Source organism: Salminus brasiliensis, chromosome 12 (assembly GCF_030463535.1).
Source record: "Salminus brasiliensis chromosome 12, fSalBra1.hap2, whole genome shotgun sequence".
In the NCBI taxonomy this organism is placed as follows: Eukaryota; Metazoa; Chordata; class Actinopteri; order Characiformes; family Bryconidae; genus Salminus; species Salminus brasiliensis.
In genome coordinates this window covers 23,185,813-23,209,881 of record NC_132889.1, presented here as the reverse complement: position 1 = coordinate 23,209,881, position 24,069 = coordinate 23,185,813, and the positions used below count along the sequence as shown (strand labels likewise).

The window sequence follows — 24,069 nt, the reverse complement described above, 5'->3', positions numbered from 1 at the left end:
TAGAACCATGACAACTCAAAAATCGATTTGAATGGTTTATTGCCTGGATTAAAGAGTCTTTAATCTATTTAAATACAACCATATGAAACATTTTGGGGCCTCCTGTAGATAATAAATTCTCTATGCAAAACGCCTGCAAATGCCTAAATTATTTTCAGAATTTAACATAAGAAAAAAAACCCAATATATATTTAATGTACCATTATTTTGTACACACCTCATTAATAATTAACCTCTTAAACTCCTCAGAAACACATGTGGTCCCTGGCTCTTCCCCTACTGTTATAACTTGGGAACAAATCAACTATATTTCTATATGAATATATACTTCTATATGAATATTAATTCAAATCAAAGGTCATGGGGTGCCTAAAGTTCTGCGGATGAACATCTGTAACTTCTGCACTAGACTTTCCAGAAAGCTGGAAGCGGGGCTGGACAATATGATGGTATCTTATCGTATCGTAATAAATTATGTTATCATGATACACAATATGCTTTTGTAAGCATATCGAAGATATTGTTAGTGCTTAATAAACACTGATCAGCTGCATGTTTCATTGCAAACAGTGCAATTAGACTGGATTAAACTGGAAATAGTAGTTTTTAAGAAATAGTTCCTATGTATTTAGTCTGTGAAGACATGTATCGTGAAAGATATTGTGAAATATCGTGATCATAGTATTTTTACCATATCGCCCTGCCCTGGCTGGAAGTCTTAAGTTGCTGGCTGGCTCTGGAGTCCTGCAGGGGAAGATGAACAACATGACATTGTAGTCAGTTTGATTTTTTTTTTTTGACCCACTCAGAATGAAGGGCACTTCACTCACGTTTCAGAAACTTCCACTGTGTGTGTGACCCGCTTACATATGTAACATTTCCCCTCAGGAAAAATCCAGCAGGACTTTCTGCTTCAGGCGCGGATGTACCCAAGAGAACGGAAGTACAGTCAATAAAACCAAGTGGAAAACATGTCGCAGTGAGGAGCTGCCGAGCAGATAAACCTTTACTAAAGCTGCTGTACACGAAAGCTATCAGCAATGTGCTGTACTCCATTAAAAACAACAGCTTTGCACTGGGTTACATGACAACTACATGCTAAAGTGGATTCTCGCTGGCATTACTCCCATGAACCTTTAGGACTGCCTCACTACTCGGCCAAACCCTGAACTCCTTTAGTACTCAAACAACCTCATAGGCTCATTGTTCGGTTATTAATGCTAAAGCTTATCATGCAATCACTACTACTGTTTATTACACAATAACTATTATGAAACTACTATGTAAGTAGTTATGTAGTTATGAGAAAGAAGAATTGGCCCTGAGAAAGCCAGGCCCAGACCCTGCAGCCACAAAGAGGCTAGCTAGGTTCTCTAGCGCACTCCCAGCCTCAGCCTCCGAATACGAGTTTCTGTACTAAACTACAAATAAATGGACAATTAGATAGAAATAGATTTGGACAATTTTAATAGTTTGACATATTTTAAATCACAAAAAAACAAAAAACAACAACAAAAACCCCGCTCTCGTTTGTCCACATGGGCACTGTCGCCCCCATCAGGTCATAAAGCATAATGACGCCTTCTGGTCACATCAATGGCTTTGACCAAAGACATTCATTCAGTAATTCATATCATACCTTATCATATCTTCTCTTTATGTCAAGAGGTAAGAAAAATCAAACACAGACAATCTCACAACCTCATCTCTGCAAATCTTACTTTTTAAGGCTGATATAATAAAACGCCTCCAATTTGGTAGAACAAAGATACTTCAATAATAAATAGTAGTAAAAAGGAAAAATAGTGCCACAATATTTTACGCAGTTATATGTAGCGTGTTGTGTTAAAATGGTTAATATCCTATATTCTACTTGTATTTTGTTTTATATTTCCATTTATAACATCTCTGTCGTTTCATGTACCCTAAAAAGCGCCATAGTATTTTTTCTTATTTTTCTTTTTACTTATTGATCGATGTTTCTTTACTTCTTTAATTTTACTTTAAAATGTAAAATAGTGCAGCAACAGTTTATGTAGGTTAGTTATATGCAGCGTGTTGTGTTAAAATGGTTCATATCCTACACACTACTTGTATTTTGTAATTTTTTTTCTCGATGTTTTTTTACTCACATTTTTACTGTATGCCCTCATACCGAAAGTCTGAGCCCAGTGAAAATGCTTCTACTTTGTATAACTTTATCATTATTATCATTATTACACATGGTATTACTGGAAGAGTCCGTTTAAACGACTGGTATAATAATGTTAACACGTCGGTGTCACGAATTTGATTCAATTTCAAGATTTACCTAGAAATAAGTGCAATTACATTTATTTATTATACTTTCTTGTAGTTGAATCAGTGTATAAATGTACTATATATAGGTACCATATATGTACCGGATTTTTAACGTCATTTTGCTCACTGGGTGCTTGCTTATAAAAATATATAAAATATATATTAGACATACGATTGTCAGTGTGTTTTTTTATTTTATTTAGAGTATGTTAAAAACATCTAATAATAATAATAATAATAATAATAATAATAATAAAAAAACGCTAAAATGGAGATACTAGTTTTTGGGCTCATCACGTGATGCAGTGGGCTGAGGAGTTTTAGGCTTAGGAGGAATGATCAAGCCAGTATCCAGCACTGGGAACTTGTGGGGCTGTGTTGCAGACAGAGAACTGTGGAGAAGACGAGCCCCGCCACTGTTGGAGGTCTGTGTACGATATGTAGGCCTACTAGCCATGTGAGCTGGACAGTGAATGGCATATTTTTCTAATAAGTTCTAATAAAGTCTTTTTGTTATGTATTATATTTGTCTCTTGGCTCTTTAATGTGCTCGTCCTACTGAACCCAGAGGTCGACCATAACTTCCCTGTGTTTGAACTGATCACTGGGCTAAACGCACTGAAGGTTTGCTGTGGGATCTCTGGAGGAGTTAGCTAGTGTTGGTAAAGCCTGACCGGGGCTTAAACAGCTCCCGTCTCTCAGAGCTACAACTCCAGGGTTAACAGCAACTCTTTCCCCCCACCCCGTCAACGTCACCATCGCAGCCGTGGCGTCCCTCCGAAGCCAACAACATGGAGTCCGGGCTGCTGTCTGCGAGCACGGCCGCTTAGCTTCCACGCACTCAACGCACCGAGCCGCACCGAGCCGGGGGGACAGGCGCGCGCAGTAGCGGGCGGGTTTACATGCGACTTCAGCCCGAGCAGAACATGGAGAGCCGCTGCGTGTGACTGGACGCAGGACATTCCGTGAAGGCTGAGACTGAGGCAGGCAGGCAGGCAGGCAGGCAGGCCGTTTCGGTAAGTGTTGCACAATTTTTCTGCTTTCCCCCTCACGTCTGCTTAACCGAGGGGGTGTTTAACATTCACGTGCTGTTGTTCTCTTTTCCCCGACCTGAGGGTAGGCTAGCCCACCCCCACGTAATCTCCTCAGTAGCCCTCCATCATCGCTAGCGAGCAGAAGAGCGTTTGCCTCCTCAGCCTTCGTCATCGCAAGGACAGCGCTAAATTTACTGAAACCAGACATGTTGAAATAGGTCAGACAGACGGTCCCAGATTGCAGCGGGCAGGTGCTGCAAATGAGCCCCTTTTTTTGCTTCATTCAGGGGACAGAAGAGGCACTGGGCAGGTGGGCAGCAGTGGACACTAAATATGAACACGTCAAGTTGCTTAAAAAAAAAAAAAGAATAATAAACGTCTTCTTGTTGCTGCCTTAATGCCAGTGCCATTTACTGTACTCAGCCTCCTTTTTGTCTTGCACACTGTAGTCAAACATGACTGCTGAGATCCTTAGCAGCTGGGTTTAGGATGTTTTGGAGAAGATCAAGAAGACTTACAGGATGCCACCCTGCTCATCACGTGATTGGAGTGGGTTGAGGGGTCAAGAAGTTCAGGAGGTAATGGCCAACACAATATCCAGATTTAGAAAGCATTGAGAACTTGTGGGGACTGTGTCGGAGGGGGAAATGTGCGGAGAATGACAACAACCCAACCACTAAAGGAGGTCCTGTGGACAGCGGTGAAGAATGTAGCCTCCAGGAAGCAGTTTATTTAGAGCAGAGCTGCCTCCAAGTATGCCCCAAGCTAAAGTTGGTCCAGAAGAACAGTTGGGTTGGCCCATCCTGACCAAACCCAACCCAACCCAACCCCACCCCATCACCCATATTTTTTTATATATGATGCCACGCTCAGAAGGCAGACCTTGTTTTATTTAGGTCAGTATATTTTGTTGCATGTTCCTTCTTCTGGACGTCAGCTGGACGAAGTCTTCGAGGCATGGAGCACATGAGTTTACACAAATGATGCTCAGCCAGGCTTGTTGGCTTTTCTCTCTTGGGTGGCTGTGTGTGGCAGCTTCAAAACTTTTCCTGTGTCGTTCCCATGACTTTGGTGTTGGTGTGGCGCAACACCACTACCTGCCACTGAGCTACCACACCTTGTTGGGAGACTAGGGTTCGATTCCCAGTCTGGGTGACTACGCTGTGCTACACCAATAAGAGTCCTTGGGCCAGACTCCTAACACTACATTGGCCCGACTCTGTAATACGAGTAACCTTGTAAGTCGCTCTGGCTAAAAGTGTCAGCTAAATGCTTTAAATGGGACATTTTTTAGCCAGGTACAAGGTTTCCCACAACAAAAAATCCTGGAAATGTTCTTGGAAAGCATTGGAGATGTCTGGATGAATATAATGTCTGTGCATTTGGAATAGGTGGTTTATGAAAGGATTTGGTAATATATTAGTAATAATATAGCTGACATGATTTACTTTTGAATATGATAAGCGCAGTTGCAATATTTGCCGTTTGTGACGGACACAGATGGAATTTGGCTTCCGCTTTTATCCTAACCGTGCAGTGAACACACATACACACCAGTGAAACGCACACAGTGGACAGTGAGCACATGTGCCTGGAGCGTTGGGCAGGCCTTGCTGCTGCGCCCGGGGAGCAGAGAGGGTGAAGGGCCTTGCTTAAGGGCCCAACAGTGGCAGCTTGCCGAGCCCGGGTATCGAACCCACAACAAGTCATCAGTAGCCCAAAGCTCTAACCGCTGAGCCACCACTGCCATTCTTTACTACATTGGATAATTAAAAAAAAATTCATGTGAGACAACTTTTTAAAATTATTATTATTTGTGCATTTGTACGGTTTGTCTTCTAGGTCCTCAACCCACCACAAACACTGTACTTTTGACCTGCAAGACTAAATAAAAAGGTGCAAAAGGTAAAGGTGCACGTATTTGTCACTGTATAGTGTGCACTGTACAGCGAAATGTGTCCTCCGCATTTAACCCATCTGTGGTAGTGAACACACACACACACACACACACACACACTAGTGAACTAGGGGCAGTGAGTACACACACACCCAGAGCGGTGTGCAGCCAACTCCAGTGCCCGGGGAGCAGAGAGGGTAAAGGGTCTTGCTCAAGGGCCCAACATGCTTGGACAATCTCATTTAGCCCATTTTAAGAATACATAATAAGAAATCTAAAGCAGTGTGAGGCCAAAGGTGGATCTCCAGAATACTAGTAGACACACAAAGTGTTTTTGTTTCTTATGTGAATCAATGATCATCGAAAAATCTAAGACTACCTTATGAAGATCAGTGTACCACCAGACAACAGGGCAAGAATGACTTGGATGTGATATTTGTGTTCTTGTGTCTGTAACCTGAAGAAAAAACTATGTAGGTGAGGTGCAGCAGACCAGCCTACAGGACCATGGAGCCTGGCGTAGGTGCTCTGTCTAGTATGGATCCCCATAACCCAGCATCCATCAGTGGGCCATCAGCATCCCCGCCTCTTCTCAACAACAGCTTGCTGGTAATACGTTAAACAGATCTTCATATCATACACTCCCATCTCCTCATGCATTTTCCTCTTTTCTTCTGCATCTGACCTTTTCTTAAAACACACACAGGGGGGATTGTCCCAGGGTAGTGGTCTGGAGAGGGGGGACGGAGAAGAGGATTCCGGGCTTCAAAGAAGCCTGCTCCCCAAAACTGAACCCTATGCGAATAGCCAGAGAAAACCTCGATCCTCAGCCTTCCCTTCATCTCTAACATGGGACTCCGACTCAGAGAAGGAAACATTTGATGGTAATTACAGTGCAGTATGTCAGTGGACAGTAATGAGGTGACTGGGTGCTTGGCCTGAGGGGTTTTATGTTTGTAAGTTGTTGGTTTGTGATGTGTTATGCTTTGCAGAAGTCATAGGTACCTGAGGATCTTACTTAAAAAGATATTTACCTGTGCAGTAAGTGTAATCTTCTCACCGTACTGAGATTTCCAACGTCCATACAGTCATCTAGTATCAATATTGTGTAATCTGTTTTTTGATTCTGCAGGATTGGGGATATTCAGAATGCAGTATATATATATATATATATATATATATATATATATATAATCTGCACATCTGAATATTCACATATTCAGATATGCAGTAAGTCATATAAGCAGGGCTTTAAAAGTGGCCATATTAAAGTTCAGGCCATCAATATGCTTACAGCTTACAATGAGAGCCAAATGCAATTATAAGCATTTACAAGCCACATTTACTGTCTTTTACATAGCAGTGGTTAATGTAATTTTAACATTTGTTAGTGTTGATGCTGTGGCAGCTTGCTTTAGCTAATCTTTGCTTCATCAAGTAAAATCGGGTGCAAATATTTGTTTTCCCCATGCTTTGTACTTCATTTATGTCTATTTGTACCTCACATTCGAATGCTGTGCCACAACACACTTATTGCCAAGATTTTAATCAATTTGCCTGGTGGCTAAAACTTCTGCACAGCACTGTACAGACAGCGCACTGATCCTGAATTTCTCCAGAGTAATCATTTGGTAATTACGTTAGGCTGCTGTTTGTATTTATGTGTAGTTGTGTGAATAATGGTCCTGGCAAAGTGCAGTTGTCGGAAGTGCTGTAAATGTATGTGTGGGTCTTTCCTCCTTTGTGTTAAGTCACTTGTTTGCTGTTTATGTTGTTCCCAATGGTGTGTCTGTCAGAAGAGGAGCTTCAGCACTTTTCTAATCCTCATGGCCTAGCTGCTCACAGTCCAGGAAGTCCCACCTGTGGACAGGAGCAAGATAGGTGAGATGAAGTGGGACAGGTATATTTACAGATATTGCAGGCATATGGCTAAAACCTGTGGACATATCGACTGACAGTTATTTGGACACATAATGGTCAGTGCAGTGCATTCCAATGGGAGATGTTTCTTAAAAGAACTAATGGATAATAAAAATATAAAAATCTAAGAGCATGAAACACATGTAGTAGCACATTGTATTTAATCCTTTTATTAAATTCCTGCTATGTGCATGTCATTATGTGCAGAGTTGACGGTGGGGCTTACCAAACAACCGAGGTGCCCAAGAACTTGCTCTTCAAGAAGGACTTGGCCAGTCCTTTGGAGAGGAGGGATCAATGTAGCGACAACACATATGAAGAGCCAAGGATGGCACAGACCAGCACCAAGCAACGTGAGAGTTGGAGGGAGGGGCATTGTTTTCTGTAGAGAAATGTATATTAATAAGATCTGTGCTTTAGAACAGCAGCGTATGGAGATTTTGAATTATGCAGTGTTCCATTCTGTTTGCAGTGGAAAATGACAAAGTCGGAAGTGTATCAGACCAAGCTGGGCCACTTTTCTCAGACACAAAACCAAAGGAGGGATACCAAAAACAAGAAAAAAAGGTGAAAAGGTTTGATCAAAGGAAGAAGGAGGAGAAGAAGAAGGTTCCTGAACGGGACGTATACACGTTTCCTGGGGACTCAGACCCGGAAAGCCCACCTCCAGGTCCATGGGCACACTGCACGTTCATCCAGCGTCGGAGAAAGAAGAGAGCTTTACTGAGACCTTTCTCTGGATTGAACTCCTGGCAGCGCACAACTGGGACAAACAGGAAGACAAGGTTAACCCCTGCCAGGACAAAAGGCCGTGGCAAGGTGGTGAACGATGAAGGAGGGGTGTTTGAATTCAAGGAGGAAGAAGAAGAGAAAGTCCAGGAGAAGGAGCTGTCACAAGGACACCGAGGAGAACTGTGCCAGGAGATTTTCACTTGCGTGGAATGTAGCATTTACTTCAAAAGACGAGCACATCTGCGGGAACACATGCGAGAGCATGCCCCAGATGGTGTGAAAAAGGGACAGCGTGGCGAAGAGGGCGTTGGGAGGAGGCGAGCCAAAAAGACGGGCTTTGAGTGCATGGAGTGTGGTCAGGAATTCTCAGACAGGCTGGTGTTGGTGGATCATCACAGACGGCATCAAGAAGCACGGCGCAAAATCCTGGAAGAGATAGGAAAGCTGAACGAGGGAGGGAAGGGTACAGGAGCGCAGCCTAATCGCAGAAAGCCCAGGCGTCCAGCCATCAAAGAACCTTCCACTGCCTGTGGCCAGTTTGTCTGTCTCAAATGCAACTACAGCTCAGATGTACCTCAAGAACTCGCAGACCATGCCAAGACACATACAACTCGAGCAAAGGCCGGGTCTCCAAGAGCCGCTTCCCGCTCCCAGCAAAGGTCCCGTAAAAAAGGACAGACCCGACCCTCTGGGAATGTTGCCTCAAGCCCTGCCAACACACTGCCCAGCGAGAGGTACCCCACGAGAGCCTCTGTGCAAGCAGTGGAAAAACAGCCTGAAGTTGACCATTCTCAAGCCAGTGCCTGTGACCCACTGGCTACGAACGAGGGGGACTCCATTCCAGGGTCTAGCCAGGATCACACCGACTCTGCAACTCCAGCAGAACTCGCAAACCAGCCAGAGGTAGCAAGTGCTCAGACTGATGCCGCTCCCCCAGTGGGTCCATGCCTACGGGAGGAATCACGCTCAACTGATGCTGGTCCAGTAGAGGAGAACGTCCCAAAGCCCCAATGTCCTGTTCCAGTACCTTCAAATGCAAAGGCTACACCACGTCGCAGGGAAGTTGCATTCAAGAGTACAGGGAATCGGCGCTCGAAGCGGGTTGTGAGGGACGCAATGGGCCGGACGCGAGCAAGTAGCAGACTAGATCCGCAGCCTACTGACAGTACCGATACTAAGAACCAGATCCAAAACACTGAGCAGACTACAGAGCAGGACCAAAAGGAAGCTGCACCACTACCAGAGCCAGGGCCTGATCCAAAGCTGGTCACCAAAACAGGTAAGACAAGATATTGTAATTGTAATTGTAATTTTATTCATATCAAAAGTCTTGTCTGCTTTAAACTCATTTCCTGATAGTTTCTGATGAGCACATTTGGTTTTCAAACATATTGTTGAATACCATGTACTTAACAACCACATCTCTCATTTCAGTCAATGTTTTTACATTTATTTTTATACTTTGGTCTGATGATTTGTGCAGTGTTTATTGTAATGCACATATTTTATTTATCAAATTCATGTGCTGCATTTCTCCCTGCCATTGGCTGAAAGCTCATTATACCTTTAAGGACAGGATAGTAACATTTCATTCATCAGTGGCCATTGTTAGTGAGTGCCAGTACCTGGGAGAGAAATGCCCAACTTCTAAAGATCATGTTTTCCAAATCCTGTGTGCCATTATGGGCCATGTGTTTTGGAGGTAGGTCCAGGTTTCTTCTCCTGTCTAAACCTGGTCGACCCCTTTGCTTCCCCTTGCAGGCCCTTTGGAGGCACCTGCCCTGGCATTGCAGCTGATGCACAGTTTCTCAGACAGCCTTCAGGGGGTGGCAGAGAGCTTAGGTTTGGCCAAGGGGCAGCAGGCCCAGCTCAGACAGTTACCCCTCGTCCTCGTAAACGTCCTCAGCTCTGACCTTCCAACTCCCCTCTTATACAGCAGAGTTATGGGTGAGTGACAGGCTGAGGTCTGTAAGCAATGCAGATTAGTATGTAGTGTCTCTGTAGGTTTAGCTTAAGCTCCTTTTACTGTAGTTAGTAGTTAGTATTGTTTCTATGTCAGGTTCTCCTCAATGTCAGGGTAGACCTACCTGTGGTGTCATCATCTTCATTACATCCCTCAACTCTATGCATTTTGTCCACGTTTGGATTTTTATTTCAGTAGTAGGTATGGGATCTCATCTCATGAGCTGCTCTTAGACATTGGATTATAGTATCTGTATAGCATAATTTGTTTATTAATGGAAGCCAGATTTGGGATTCATATTGATATTGGCAAACAGTTGATTAAAGGAACAGTGCAGTCAGTCACCCATGATATGTTTGGTGTCTGGCGTGTGCTTCTTTAGCTTAGAACAGGAGATGCTAGGCTAAATTTGTTAACAAACACAGGATTTAAGACTGTCACCAATCTCGTCTCTGTAAATACATGCACAAAAACACCTCTCAATCTGCTCAAAACACACGTAGATCTTTACTTGTTTTGCACATAGAAAGCAATGTGGTTTAGAAGACAGTATGACTTACATTTCTGCAGAGCTGTTTACACCTGGCATTAACATGCGTTTTGTATCCATATAGTATCTGGATCTACTTTACTGGATTCTGTTTACACTGTGTGCCCAGATGAGATCCGATTCTACTTCCCTACGTAAAACACGAATCAACACTTCGTTTCTGTTTTACTTCCTGCAAACAGCGCTTTCTCATCAAGGTTGTCCGACTCTGGGAGACTGTGAACAGTTTAGAGGAACCATGGGGGTTCTACAATGCGATGGAACAAGAGATGGAAAGAGTTCTCACTTTCCCATAACGGCTCTATCAGAAAATGCAACGGACTGTTTAAATCGCAGGGGAACTCACTCCGTAGGACCGCCATTATCCACCGGTAAATAAGCATGGTACACAAACACACAGAGCGCGAGAGAAAGGGAGAGAGTGAGAGAAGCCAAGATCCACTGTAATAATTACTCATATTGACGCTTTTCTAGACAGACCTATTTCCACTTGCTTGACTGTATCAGAAAGAAGTCATACATTCTGTTTACACTTGTACTAAATCTGAATGCGAGCCGCCTCTGACTGTAATCTGATCACAATGCGTCCTGGGGGTGTTAGCACCTTGCTTTTCGTGTGGTCAAGTGAAATCTGAACATAAGCCGAAACACAGAAAACACATGTGAATGGCAGGTGTAAACAGGATCTTTGAGTAACCATTAGGCTAAATATTTAAATGAGGTGTATCCATTGTTACTAAATCACTTAAAAAATGATTATAGCTTTTTGCTATATATATATATTTTTTTTTTTACCAAATGAAGGTCGGCATGTATTTACTGAGCTAAAGAGTTGGTTGGACACAGATGGAATTTGGCCTCCGCCTTTAACACATCCGTGCACTGAACACACACATACACACTTGTGATCAATCACACACAGTATGCCCGGAGTGGTGCTGCAGTGCTCGAGGAGCAGGGAGTGCGAAGGGCCTTGCTCAAGGGCCCAACAGTGGCAGCCTGCCGAGCCTGGGTATTGAACCCACAACCTTGTCATCAATAGCCTGGAGCTCTAACCACTGAACCACCACTGCCCCACAAATTTAGCCCCCCTTGTGGCTACCACAGCATGTCTTGGTTGATTAACTGGAACTGGATGTGGTGGAAGTGCTAAATCGTGTCCATTTAACTTTTCAGTGGACTATTGCTTTTAAAAAACTGACCGGCAGCAGACATATGTTTAGATTTCTATTTAATAACATTACTTATAGTACTGGGATGCAGAGCTGGATCATGAAAAGCAGTGACCGTACTTACAGACACCATTTCCTTTCTGCCAGTTTACAACATATAAATAGCCCAGCAAGAGCTGTGGACTCCTCTTGGAGGTTTGGCGCTCTTGTGGCTCTTCACACTACTGCATACCTTTTCTCTTGTAGAAGAGTCCTGTGCTGCGACTTCTGACCTCAGACCTTCCCCTCCACCAAAGACCAGTGAGGAGTCCAAAGAAGAGAGTAATGCGGAGACCCCACCAGACAGAAACAGAAAGGATGGGTGTGATGATGCCACTGCTGCTAAAGTCGAAGATCATGCTGAAGATGAGGTTAATGATGACAATGATGAGGATGAAGATGAAGACGATGAGGATGTTTTTAGTCGTCTTCTTGATGCCTTAACTGAGGAGGAGGATGAGGAAGACGAGGAGGGTGTTTCATTAAAGAGCGTGGGAAGGAAGTGCCCCTACTGCCCAGACCGCTTTGATAATGGAATCGGATTGGCCAATCATATTAGAGGCCATCTCAACAGAGTTGGAGTCAGCTACAATGTTCGACACTTCATATCCCCAGAAGAGGTTAATGCCATTGAGAAGAAGTTCTCCTACCAAAAGAAGAAGAAAAAAGGTAAGGACAGCAACTTCTCTGGTCACACATTTCTCATGGGGAAAATATGGAAGCCTATTTGGGAAAAGCCTCCTGAGATGACCACATAAGTAATAAAAAAACAACAACAAAGTAAAGACCTGCAAGTATAGTATAGGACACACTGTAAATCTGCGTATTAAAAAAGTCTTGTAATACAGAATGTGCTTCTTTCTGAAAGGAATTAATTTTGATACAGACCCAAAAAAGTGAATAAATGGGCCTTTGTGTGCCTGACATTTGAAACATAGGTCAGACCTGGGTGAACATATCTTGTAAACACACCAGTATTAGATACATTCTATAAATAAACTTAAAATTAAGTTCCTGCACACTGATTGAATTCAGCAGTTTTAATCCGTATTATCATAATTCATCATAACAAACTTTCATAAGACCAAAGCATGACATTTTTACCACTTTTATGTTTTATGACTTTTTAGTCATACTAGAAAAATACATACAAGCAAATACAAATCTAAAATGTCTCATATCTAAAAACATTGATTTGAGTTTGCTGAAGAGAGAACTTTTGGGTAAATTTACGGTTGCAAATTCTGTAGTTTACAACCTGATGGTAAATTGTTGCTAAAATAATAATAAAAATGTATTCATATAGCACTTAACTTATTAACAAATGCAGCTACCTCTCAAAAAATACATTATATCTAAACAAATTATTCTTTAATTCTTGTTCTGTCATTCTTTAACAAGCTTAGCTTTTACAAACACGAGCTTGTGGGACTGTGCTGGAGATGCAAATTTGAAGGTCTGATGACAGCAGTGAAGAATGTGTGGAAGCAGATCATGTTATTTAAATATTAAAATTATTTAAATATTAAAAATATGATAGTTCAGATAGTTGTCAAGGCCAAGGATCATTTGCACAGTTGTTTTGGACTGCCTCTATATGTTGCATTCATTGACACATTTATTGTTTTCTGTCTTCTATAAACCTAGTTGGTTTAACTTAAGTTAATTTAATAAATTACTTCCAAAAGAAGCTCTGATAATCCTAAATTATTGTACACACAATAAATCAGCCAAATAACATAATGGGCCTGTTTACAGCTGGCATTAAAATGCGCTTTTGGTGATTGGATCACGTTCAGATTTCACTTGTCCGCATGTAAAGCCAGGTGAAATGCATGTGGTCAGGTAGTCAGACACGGCTCTCATTCACATTTAACATAAGTGTAAACTGAATGCGTTTTCTGTGCTCAGATTCCATCAGTCAATCGGAAACACATCTGTCGGAAAAACCAAATACTAGTCATTTATACTGTGCATCTCTCCTCTCTCCCTCTTGCTGCATCTCCCTCGCTGTCTCTCCTGTGAATCGACTACACAGCAGCGTGTTTACCGGTAGATGAGAGCGTTATTACTGTATTTGTTCCCTTGTAGTTTAAATAGTCCGTCACATTTTCTGATAATCATTACAGGAATGCGAGAACCAGGTACTGTTCCACCACGCTGTAGGACCCCCACCGTTCCTCTAAACTGCTCAAACTGTTCTCTCGTGGCAGGGCTACTTTGATGAGAAGTCCTTGTGTACAGGAGTAAAACAGAAATGATGAAAGCAGTGGTGTGCTTTTTACGTGGGAAATCGGATCTCATCTGGTCACACTGGGACCCAATTTAATGACGAGTGTAAACTGAATCCGGTCTAAGTATATTCAGTATATACACGAATACACTATCCAAGTACAAAAGACATGTTAATGTCAGGTGTAAACAGGCCCAATCGACTCTGGCGGATAATTGCTTAAGAAATGGTGTAGATTTAAAACAATATTTGATGATGTCTTTATTGGATTACATATTTTTTATATATGTATTTCTATAAGAGTAGAAGGTGTAGACTTTGGGCTACTGGGCTAAAATATTAGCATTTTATTTTACTGCACTTTTAACACTACAGACAATATTACATTTCTCTGTAGTATAAATGTTTATGTATCGACACTGGTGTCGACATTGGCAGATAAACACACAAAAATTATTGGCCTCAGCCCTGGGTTTCCACCATCTGTGCATCCCTGGTATCAATTTTTAGAGTAATTAAAGTATTTAATTTAATTTAGAGTCTAATTAAAGTATTGAAGCCCTCATTGGCACTCATTTACCTATTTACTTTTCCCATGATAATTTAGATTTCTCAAGATCTTGAGAAAATTATCTCATGCTTTTTTTTTTTTGCCTTGCAAAGGATCTTAAACATGAAATTTAAAAACTAATTCTGACAGGAATAAAATATGCCTTTTAAACAGTACAGGAATGAAGTTACTGCAATGTAGATTAAAGGAGTTTTTACCATTAGTAGGGCATTAGAGCCTAACCCTGGTCCTAGATTTAGCTCCAACCCTGATTCAACAGACCTGAGCTAGGCATCTGAATATTAGAGCCAGATCTGAACTGGATCTGAGCTAGTTCTAAACTATCCACAATGGTAGGTCTTCAGGGCCAGGAAGATCTGGTCACTCCAGTTGTTTGGCCTTGTAGTAACTCCTATGTTACTTTTTACCACTGTGTAGCTTTAGTTTACCACTGTGTAACTGTACTTAACTGTAGTCCTGGAGCCCTGCTGCACAACTTTGTATTTTCCCTGTCTTACTCAGCAAGCAGTTAGTCATTAGCTAATGTCTTGACTCAGGTGAGCTAGAGCAAGGAAAATAGAAACACATGCAGGCTCCAGCACTGGAGTTGTTCCAGCTTCAGTCTCTCTGATGGATACTGTTCTTGATGTCTTACTGCCAGTTGCCAACTTTGACCCAGCAACCTTCAGCGTGATGCGCTGCGAGTTCTGCAGCGCTGGCTTCGACACCAGAGCCGGCCTATCCAGCCACGCCCGCGCCCACCTCCGAGACTTTGGCATCACCAACTGGGAGGTCACCGTCTCCCCCATTAACGTCCTCCGGGAGCTCTTCTCCAAGCGCCCGGATCTAGCTCTGTCCGCCTCTTTTCCCTCCGACGGGCACAAACAGGACCCAGATAAAGAGGAGGAGCCGGTCTCAGGACAGGATGAGGAGGGTGGCACTTCCGAAGCAGTGCCGCAGGCGCCCACAACTCCTACGCAGCCTTGGAAGGAGGAACGTAATGACAGTGAACCTGAGGGTGAGTGAAGTGGGTGTTTGTTGTCTCTGTATGGTTTCAGGCTTTGTAGTTAACACAGCTTGTCTGAGTAACTCTGCGCTTGAGGGTTTCTTTGAGTTGCTTCAGCTTCAGTCTTCATGGTATTCTTTCTGGTCTACTGGTATTCTTCTGGATGCCCTAGCAGCAGTTGGTAATGTTGGTACCTACAATAAAGTCTCTTACATAAATATTTAAGATACGTCACACATAGACGTTTAGAGGAAATGAGGATTTAACTTTAAAGGGCTTTCTTATACTGATATTGAAAACCTATGGAAATCTATATTTGGCTGATACACTACTCAAACACTCTACTACCCCCAAAGGAAGAAACACACCACTAACTTCACTGTCTTCAGAGGTGGAGCTGGATTTGTTGCTGGACTGGATTGTTTATTTTTTATTCTTCAATATAATACTGATACCCATCAATACTGCTATGCTGTCTAGATACTTCTAAAGGAGGCTCTAGTAATCTTATTTTGGTGCATGAAATGAGGTCACATCTGCCAAAAATAGAGTCTCATCACTCTTAAAGGGGAATTCTACCAATTCTTCAAAACTGCTGCATAATTCAGTGGTTCAGGTATAGACAAAAGTTATTCAGAGGGGTTTGATGTGTACCATCCTGCACAACCACTGTCTTCTGAATGTTATATGTAGTATTCATAATGGGGGGGGGGGGGGGGGGGGGCTACCTCTCATTGCCATTAATTGCCATCTCACTGCCATTAATGGATTTTACAACAACCCCCATGTCTCTCGTAGCAGGACTACTTTAATGAGAAACCATTGTGTGCAGGAAGTGAAGTGGAAAGGATGTATGCGTTGGTGTGCTTTTGACGCGGGAGGTAAAATCGGATCTCATCTGGTCAGGCTGGGACACATTTTAATGACAAGTGTATATCCAGTGTTTCCAGATTCTATCCGAGCACAAAACACATGGTAATGTCAAACAGGCATAAACAGGCCCATTCGGTACTAGCGGTGTAGATTTTAAACTGATAGATTTCAAATATTTGATGTTTGCATTTTATTTTACTGCATTATGATTTATTATGGTTTACATAACACAAATATGGCCTTTGCACTTACTGTTCAGCACAACCAGTGTCTTCTGATTGTTATATGTAATATTCATAATGGGGGAAGGTCCCTTAAGAAGGTCCTAAAGCTGATCAAATAAGTTTTCTTTTCGGGTGTACCTCTCAATAACTGCTATCTCACTGCCGTAAATGGATTTACAGCAACCTTTTATGTGTTTTTGGAGTGATGTGCAGTGCCTTTTGACCTCCCAACATGGGGTGTATTATGGCGTCCGAAGAGTTAAATCTTGGTCTCATCTGACCAGGCTATATTCTCCCTCACAGGCTTGTCTTAATGTTGTTGAGCTGAACTTTTAACACGCTTCAACCTGCTTTTTCTTCAGCAATGGAGTCTAGCGTAGTGAGCGTGCAAACAGGCAATGGCGGTTGAGTGAAACACTTACACCTGCTGATTCCAGGTCTTTCTGCAGCTCTCCACAGGTGGTCTTTGGCACTTGGGCAACTCCTCTGATAATTCTTTGCACTCCTCTTTTTGAAATATTGTGGAGAGCATGTGATCGCAGCCGGTTTATGGTGAAATAATGTTCCTTTTCAAATCCAGATAATGGCCCAAATAGTGCTCACTGGATCCTCCAGCAGTTTAGAAATTCTTCTGTAACCAATGCCATCAGTGTGTTTTGCAACAATAAGGTTGCGAAGGTCCTGTGGGAGCTCACTGGTTTTACCCATCATGAGATGTTCCATCTGTTGAAGCAGCTGATATTAATTGTGCACTATGTGGCAGGACTAACACATTTTGGCTTTCTGATTACTGATAGAGTTCAGCTGCTGTCATGACTTTCCGTTCTTCATATATTCAGTACTCCCCCCCCCCCATTTCTCATTATTACACATGAGTTAATTTATGGACATCTATGGTTTGATTTCTTTGGATGGGTTGTTACCGACATCTGGTGAGAATTTCATGTCAATAGCACTTGTATCTCTAGTATCATACTAGGAACATATTTGTTAACACTGAGTGTCATAAATGTAAGTGGTGTAGCGTTTAGAGGCATTAAATGCATATCGTCGCTGTGCAGTGAAAAACATGGATCTCCAAACTGGTGACTTCATAGAAGAAGGGGGCAGTGGTGCAGGGGCAGCTGTGGCTCAGCGGTTAGAGCGCCGGGTTATCGATAACAGGGTTGCAAGCTGCCACTGTTGGGCCCTTGAGCAAGGCCCTTTACCCTCTCTGCTCCCCGGGCGCTGGAGTTGGCTGCCCCTAGTTCCCTAGTGTGTGTGTGTTCACTACCACAGATGGGTACTGTACAGTGACAAATACGTGCACCTTTAACCTTTAAGAAAGAAAATCTTCCTTAATCTTAACTTTGAATGGAAGTCAATGTAAAATAAGAGATTATTCCAAGTGATTTTGAGCATTTCTATTGGTCTATTTATCCAGAAGTGTTGACACAGAGTACAGAGCAGCTGCAGGGTCCAACGATGGAGAGAAAACTAAAAATGGACAAAAATGGAGATGCATGTTTTTCATTGGACAGCAGCGATATGCTGGTTTTGCTGATGGTCTTGCTCTGGTGTTTTCATTCGTGCTATTTTTGACTTTTTGCCACTGTTTTAATCCAGCACTTTTACTTAGTCTATCAGAAATGATCCAGAATCCTTTGGAATAAAATAATTTTACATTCACTTCCACTGAAGGCTAAGAAGGCTGAGAAGCCCCCCCACCCCCACCACCCCCCCAAGACACGAGATTTGCTGGTTATTCCAGCAGGGCCACATTTCTCAGATACTTTCTTTCTTCAGTGGAATTGAGGTTTTACAAAATAAGAAGCAGATGTGAAGTACAGTTAAAATAGTTTACTAGAGTTCATTATGGCCACTTCTGAGAGGTCTGAGAGGACTTCAGGAGCCTGTTCCAGTGGCAGCGGCGACAGAGAGGGCTGTGCTCGGTGTGGGAGGCGCAGAACGCAGTGTCCTTCTCTCCGTGCTTCAGTGTCCCGACGCATATAAATTGATGTCTGGCTTTTTTTCTTTTTTTTTTTTTTGTGAACATTTCTCTCAGTCTCCGCCTTTACTCGGTTTGGTCACGCCTCGGCTCGCCGGTTTCCGTGTGTGCGGGGCAAAATGGCTGCTCCCAGCTCCCCGCAGACACAAACAATAGGGCGAAATCTGTCTGAGTGGAGGAGCCGAGAGTGCGAAGCTGTGCAGCTGTTGAACGGAGAGCGCGGCTCGTTTTAAGGCGCCGAGGTCGAAGCTCCTTCTGCCGGCTGTTTCCTCCGCTCAGCGGCACTGACTGACAGACAGACAGAGAGACAGACAGACAGAGAGACAGACCGCTGCTGTGGGACTGGAGGGTCTTCAGAAGGAAATAAGAAGTCGTTTCAGAGCATTGCGTTGGAGTAGTCGCGTCTGGCATCATCATCATCATCATCATCATCATCCTCCTCCTCCTCCTCATCATCCCTCCGAGCTGAGCCAGACAGTGCCGTCAAAGAGAGTCATATTTCAGGCGAGTTGAAGCCGTTTCGGTCTCCATCGGTTCTCCGAGTAAAATCTAACGGGACGGTTCGGGACTTTTAGCGGGTGTCAGAAAAGCCACTTAAGCAGTTTCTTGGGCTCCGTGAGAGCAGCGCTGTCAGTTCTGTGGAGACACTGTAACTGAGACCGAGCCTAAAAAAAAAAGGAGAAGCCCTCAGGTGCTCTTCACTCTTCGCCATTTTACCTCTTGTGTTTTGTTCAAGATGCAGTTGTTCGGCTTCAAACTTTGGAGTCCGGTTGTCTTACCGGCCACACGAGTTTAGAAAGTGCTGTTTGGTACTGCTTATTTCTCCGGTGGCTCAGTATAACTTAATGTTTTGCTATATTAAAAAAAATATATAATAATATACGGAGAGAAAAGGCTGCTAAAATGATCACGTGCTCGAACCAGCTGCTGGACGTGTGACTTTAAAAGGGTCCAAATCATAGAAAATCATTTTACTTTTTTTTTTTTTTTTTTTTACTTTGAATTTTTATATAGTATGTAATGTAAACACTAGGGTACTTTTATACAACATAGAACAAAAAAAATAAAGTATTGAACACGTGACCAATTTTCCTCAGGTAATATATTTCTAAAGCTTCTACTGAAAATAGAATGAAATAGATAAAGTCCATAAACTCAGTTATGTGTAATAAAGATTAATAACACAGTGGGAAAAGTATTGAACACATGGAGAAGAAAGAGACACCAGCTGAACTCTTTATTTATCAGTAGTTAGAAAGCAGTCCTGCCACTTAGTGCACCTTAATATTAGCTGCTTCTACTGAAGGCCTATAGAAAGGTGTCTCAGTACCAAGGTGCCACACAAGAAACATCTCATGATGGGTAAAACCAGTGAGCTCTCTCAAGACCTTCGCAACCTTATTGTTGCAAAACACACTGATGGCATTGGTTACAGAAGAATTTCGCAACTGCTAGAGGTTCCAGTGAGCACTATTGGGGCCATCATCCGGAAGTGGAAAGAACATCATTTCACCATAAACCGGCCGCGATCAGGTGCTCCCCGCAAGATTTCAGACCGAGGAGTGCCAAGAATTATCAGAGAAGTTGCCCAAGAGCCAAGGACCACCTGTGGAGAGCTGCAGAAAGACCTGGAATCAGCAGGTACAGGTGTTTCAAAGAAAGCAATAAGAAATGCACCCAAGCGCCACAGCCTGTTTGCACGTTCGCCACGCCACGTTCGACTCCACTGCTGAAGAAAAAGCAGGTTGAAGCGTGTTAAAAGTTCAGCTCAGCAACATGTAGACAAGCCTGTGAAATACTGGGAGAGTATAGTCTGGTCAGATGATGCCGTGCTGGGAATGAAACCCCTCTAGCCCTCTTGCTCCAGAGAGTTCTATTTTATTGGCAGTGCTTCTCTATGGGGCTAGACAAGCTGTGTGTGCCTCCTTGATGCTGAATGCATTCATTACAAGGGGTGTCCACAAACATTTGCAAATATACACTGTGTATGTGTCTTAATTAAGCTACTAAACAATAATCATGCTTTATTATGAAAGAGCTAATTTTCAGCCCTGTTGTAAAGGCACAGTCTGTTGCTTCTGAAAGGGTAAAGAGAAGTGGGGAAATGTTTGACAAATGTGGGCTATGAACCCTTTCTTTTTGGCCTTAGTACTTAAGCAGATGTTTCACATAAAACTAAATTTCACAATAAGCATCCTCTGTTTTCTGAGATGAGCTCGCATGTGTGTGAGTTAATCATTTCCATTAAGCTGGAGGCAGATATTGCCAGCATTCCTTAGTTAATTAGGCTGCGCTGAAAAACACTCTGATGGCATTACTGTTGCGTCGTATGGCATACAGCCTCCATCTATTGTACTTGTACTTAGCGCAGTAAAAGTCGTCTGTGTGATTAAAGAAGTTTCACATTTGCTGAATTTCCGTTACTTGCTGAATGCAATTACAAAGTCGTTACCCTTGACCTACAATCTACAAAGAGTTTACATTTAAGCATGTTCATTTAAAACGTTTGTGTGTGTGTCTGTGTTCTTAGGTGGGGAGGATGAGCTGGGAGAAGCAGTTGTGAAGATGCCATTGCTGGATAGCTTCCCGGCCAGCCCAAGGTCGAACAGCTCCTTCTCCTTACAGCCAGAGAGCACTGCTCCTGTAGAAGAGGCAGAGACCAAGAGTGAGTTGGCTTTGAGATGAGCTCAGTCCATCACATTAATGTGATATGCTTAAATTAATACACTTAACTTTGAGAGAACATTACGTTGATGACTGTGATAAGAACTTTTATGACTTGAACCGATAAAAGAGCCAACTCGTGTGTCAACCCTTGTTGGCGATTGTTGTGTGTTCCAGATTTGTGCTAACTGTTGGAAATACAAGGTTCTGCAGTCCCACTTTTTTTAAGTTTTTTAACTATGCAGTTGACAGATTTGCATCCTAGTAGCTACCAAATGATGTTTAGTAGGCACTGAATGTAAATATTCAGATTAATAAATGAGTAATAATCCTGTAGTTTGAAAGTTAAGCACTATGCACTTAGTTGTTGGCTGTCGATGCCAGCTTATCTGTTTATTGTCACGATTGTAGGGGTGGGAATCGACGCATAATAGGGGTCATAATTCAGTTCACAGTACGCTGTTGTCAGCTACAGGGCTGAGTTTCCCTTATTGTAAGACTTTCTGGTAAATAAATACAAGCACAATTAATTTAGTACAGTTCTGTGGTGTTTGAGCTAAATTAGCCTTTCAGCCTAAACACATAACATAACTATCTGCATCCAAATGAAAGTGATTACTGAAAAGAGGCTTTTCTGAATTTATTTGGGGCTTATAGACTTTGCTTGCTTTAACACTGTTACAACTATCCCCTTGGGTCTGTTGCGCTGCCACTATGGCCCAGGGGTCACAAGGTTCGAATCCCGAGCCTTGCCTCTTTGCCCGAGTCCAAAAGAACACAATTGGCCATGCTCTCTCCATATTTCTGGGTGGGTAGATGGCGCTCTCCCCCTCATCAGTTTAAAAGCGATGTTGGCCAGCACATGCTTATGTTGGCCCTGGGAACCCTACCCTTTCCCTGGAGCGTGTCTGCTGCCCCGCGACTCTGCCTTGGCAGCGTTTCGAAAATAGCCAGAGGAGTCCTCATTCTCCTAGTGTCGGAAGCATTGCTAGTGCAAGGGGGAGCTCTGAATGGGTGGGTTAACTGACAGTATCAAGTATAAATAAATTTATTACAGAAAATAATAATAACTCTGACATTTTGAGATTGTACTCGATTCCTTCTAGGTCTCACTGAGAGTTATTAATGCCTTACATTAATGCCTTACTGATTATAGCTGTCAAGAGGGTAATTAATATCTATTCAGTGGGGAAAATAAGTATTTGATATACTGCCGATTTTGCAAGTTTTCCCACCTGCAAAGAATGGAGAGGTCGGTCATTAGTATCATAAATACACTTCAGCTGTGAGGAAAAATACAGAAAATCACACTGTATGATTTTTAAGTAATACATTTGTATTTTATTGCATGAAATAAGTATTTGATCACTTATCAACCAGCAATAATTCTGTCTCTCATAGACCTGTTAGTCTTTAAGAAGCCCAAACATTTAGCATATTAGCATTTAGCACAAACACTAGCATATATCTTAATTAATTAGGTAATTCTGCACTCATTACCTGTATTAATTGTAGTGCACCTGTATAAAACTCATTACCTGTATAAAAGACACCTGTCCACACACGCAATCGATCACACTCCTACCTCTCCACCATGGCCAAGACCAAAGAGCTGTCTAAGGCTGGGATGGGCTACAGGACAACAGGCAAGCAGCTGGGTGAGAAGGTTGGCGCAATTGTTGGAAAATGAAAGAAACACAAGCTGACTGAGGTTACTGATGTTATATCTTGGCCATATTGGTCACTCTTAGATGATTGTTAGTGTTGTGGATTAACACTGTGTGTGTCTCCAGTTTCCAGTTTGCTGAAGTGTGAGGTCTGCAGTGCCCCCTTTGAGACACGACGAGGTTTATCAAGCCATGCCCGCTCACACTTGCGACAGCTGGGCGTAGGCGTGTCCGAGAGCAGTGGCGCACCCATAGATCTCCTCTACCAGATCACCAAGGAGCGGGCCAGTGACACAGAGACCCCTGACACGCCCCTGACACGCCCTTTGGCACCATCGCCCAAAAAAAGTCCTCCGTCACCCGTCCCCACACCAACCCCCAGGAGAGACACGGAGATTGAAGAGGAAACGCAGGATATTAAACCACCTCTTCCTCTGTCTGTCTTGGGTAGCGTAGTGAAGGTTCCCCCTTCTCCAACCAGCCCCTCTCCATGTGGTTCTCTTCCCTCCTCTCCGTTTGGAAAGTCTCGCTCTCCGTCTCCGTCCCCCGTGCTGAGAAAAGCCCCCATATCCTCACTGCTGCCTGTGTCTTCCCCACTGCGCTCCCAGGAGCATAAGACCATGTGCAGGGTCCAGACCACGGCCCTGTCCACTCCACCCAGACCTTTTTGGGCTCCGCAAGATACGGATGCACCTCTGAATCTCAGTAAGATGTTTCATTTCATTGATTGCTTTAAATGTATTCATACTCTTATTAAGTAGGGCTGAATGATATTGGGAAAAACACACATGAAACATTTTCACCACATTTCAACAGAAGTCAATAATCCTTGATATTAATAATGCGCATAGTGTATTCAAGATTGGATTGACAAATTATGTTCTGCAGATATAATAAACTGCCTGTGTCTTGGAAAATTAGTACCGTGCAAATTTTCCTTTTGTATCAAGCAGCAAACAAATTGTAGCATGATTTGGATTTATTTTTGTTTGATATTAATTTGTACAGTGTATATGTAAATCTAAACCAGGCACTAGAAAACATTTTGTTCAGTATTTCATGTTACCATACTACCTACTAGGATGTAGTATAGGATAGGTACTATGGTCCTGTGAAAAGGTTTGGCCTCCCTATGAAAACGTTTGTCTTTTTAATGTATTTAAACATTTAAACAGTATTAAGAGATGGAGGTAATATAGCTAAACCAATACAACTGAAATTATTTGTGAAGTGTAATTAATAGAAATTGTCTTGTGA

At 42.7% G+C, this 24,069-nt stretch overlaps 1 protein-coding gene across 2 annotated transcripts in view; it reads left to right on the top strand.

Annotated features, from left to right (window-relative positions):
* Positions 1 to 3,052: 3,052 nt before the first annotated feature.
* The window catches only part of wizb (WIZ zinc finger b), a 33,362-nt gene continuing 12,345 nt past the window's right edge, over positions 3,053 to 24,069 (top strand). Inside the window, exons 1-11 of one of the 2 annotated variants that reach the window (XM_072693523.1) lie at positions 3,053 to 3,317; positions 5,696 to 5,841; positions 5,939 to 6,116; positions 7,029 to 7,113; positions 7,360 to 7,505; positions 7,625 to 9,163; positions 10,580 to 10,768; positions 11,816 to 12,277; positions 15,053 to 15,409; positions 21,012 to 21,146; positions 22,939 to 23,517. In XM_072693523.1, coding sequence (XP_072549624.1) covers positions 5,740 to 5,841; positions 5,939 to 6,116; positions 7,029 to 7,113; positions 7,360 to 7,505; positions 7,625 to 9,163; positions 10,580 to 10,768; positions 11,816 to 12,277; positions 15,053 to 15,409; positions 21,012 to 21,146; positions 22,939 to 23,517 — 3,772 coding nt within the window. In that variant the 5' untranslated portion in view covers positions 3,053 to 3,317; positions 5,696 to 5,739. The remainder of the gene's footprint in view (positions 3,318 to 5,695; positions 5,842 to 5,938; positions 6,117 to 7,028; positions 7,114 to 7,359; positions 7,506 to 7,624; positions 9,164 to 10,579; positions 10,769 to 11,815; positions 12,278 to 15,052; positions 15,410 to 21,011; positions 21,147 to 22,938; positions 23,518 to 24,069) is intronic. The other variant, XM_072693524.1, reaches the window with a different exon arrangement.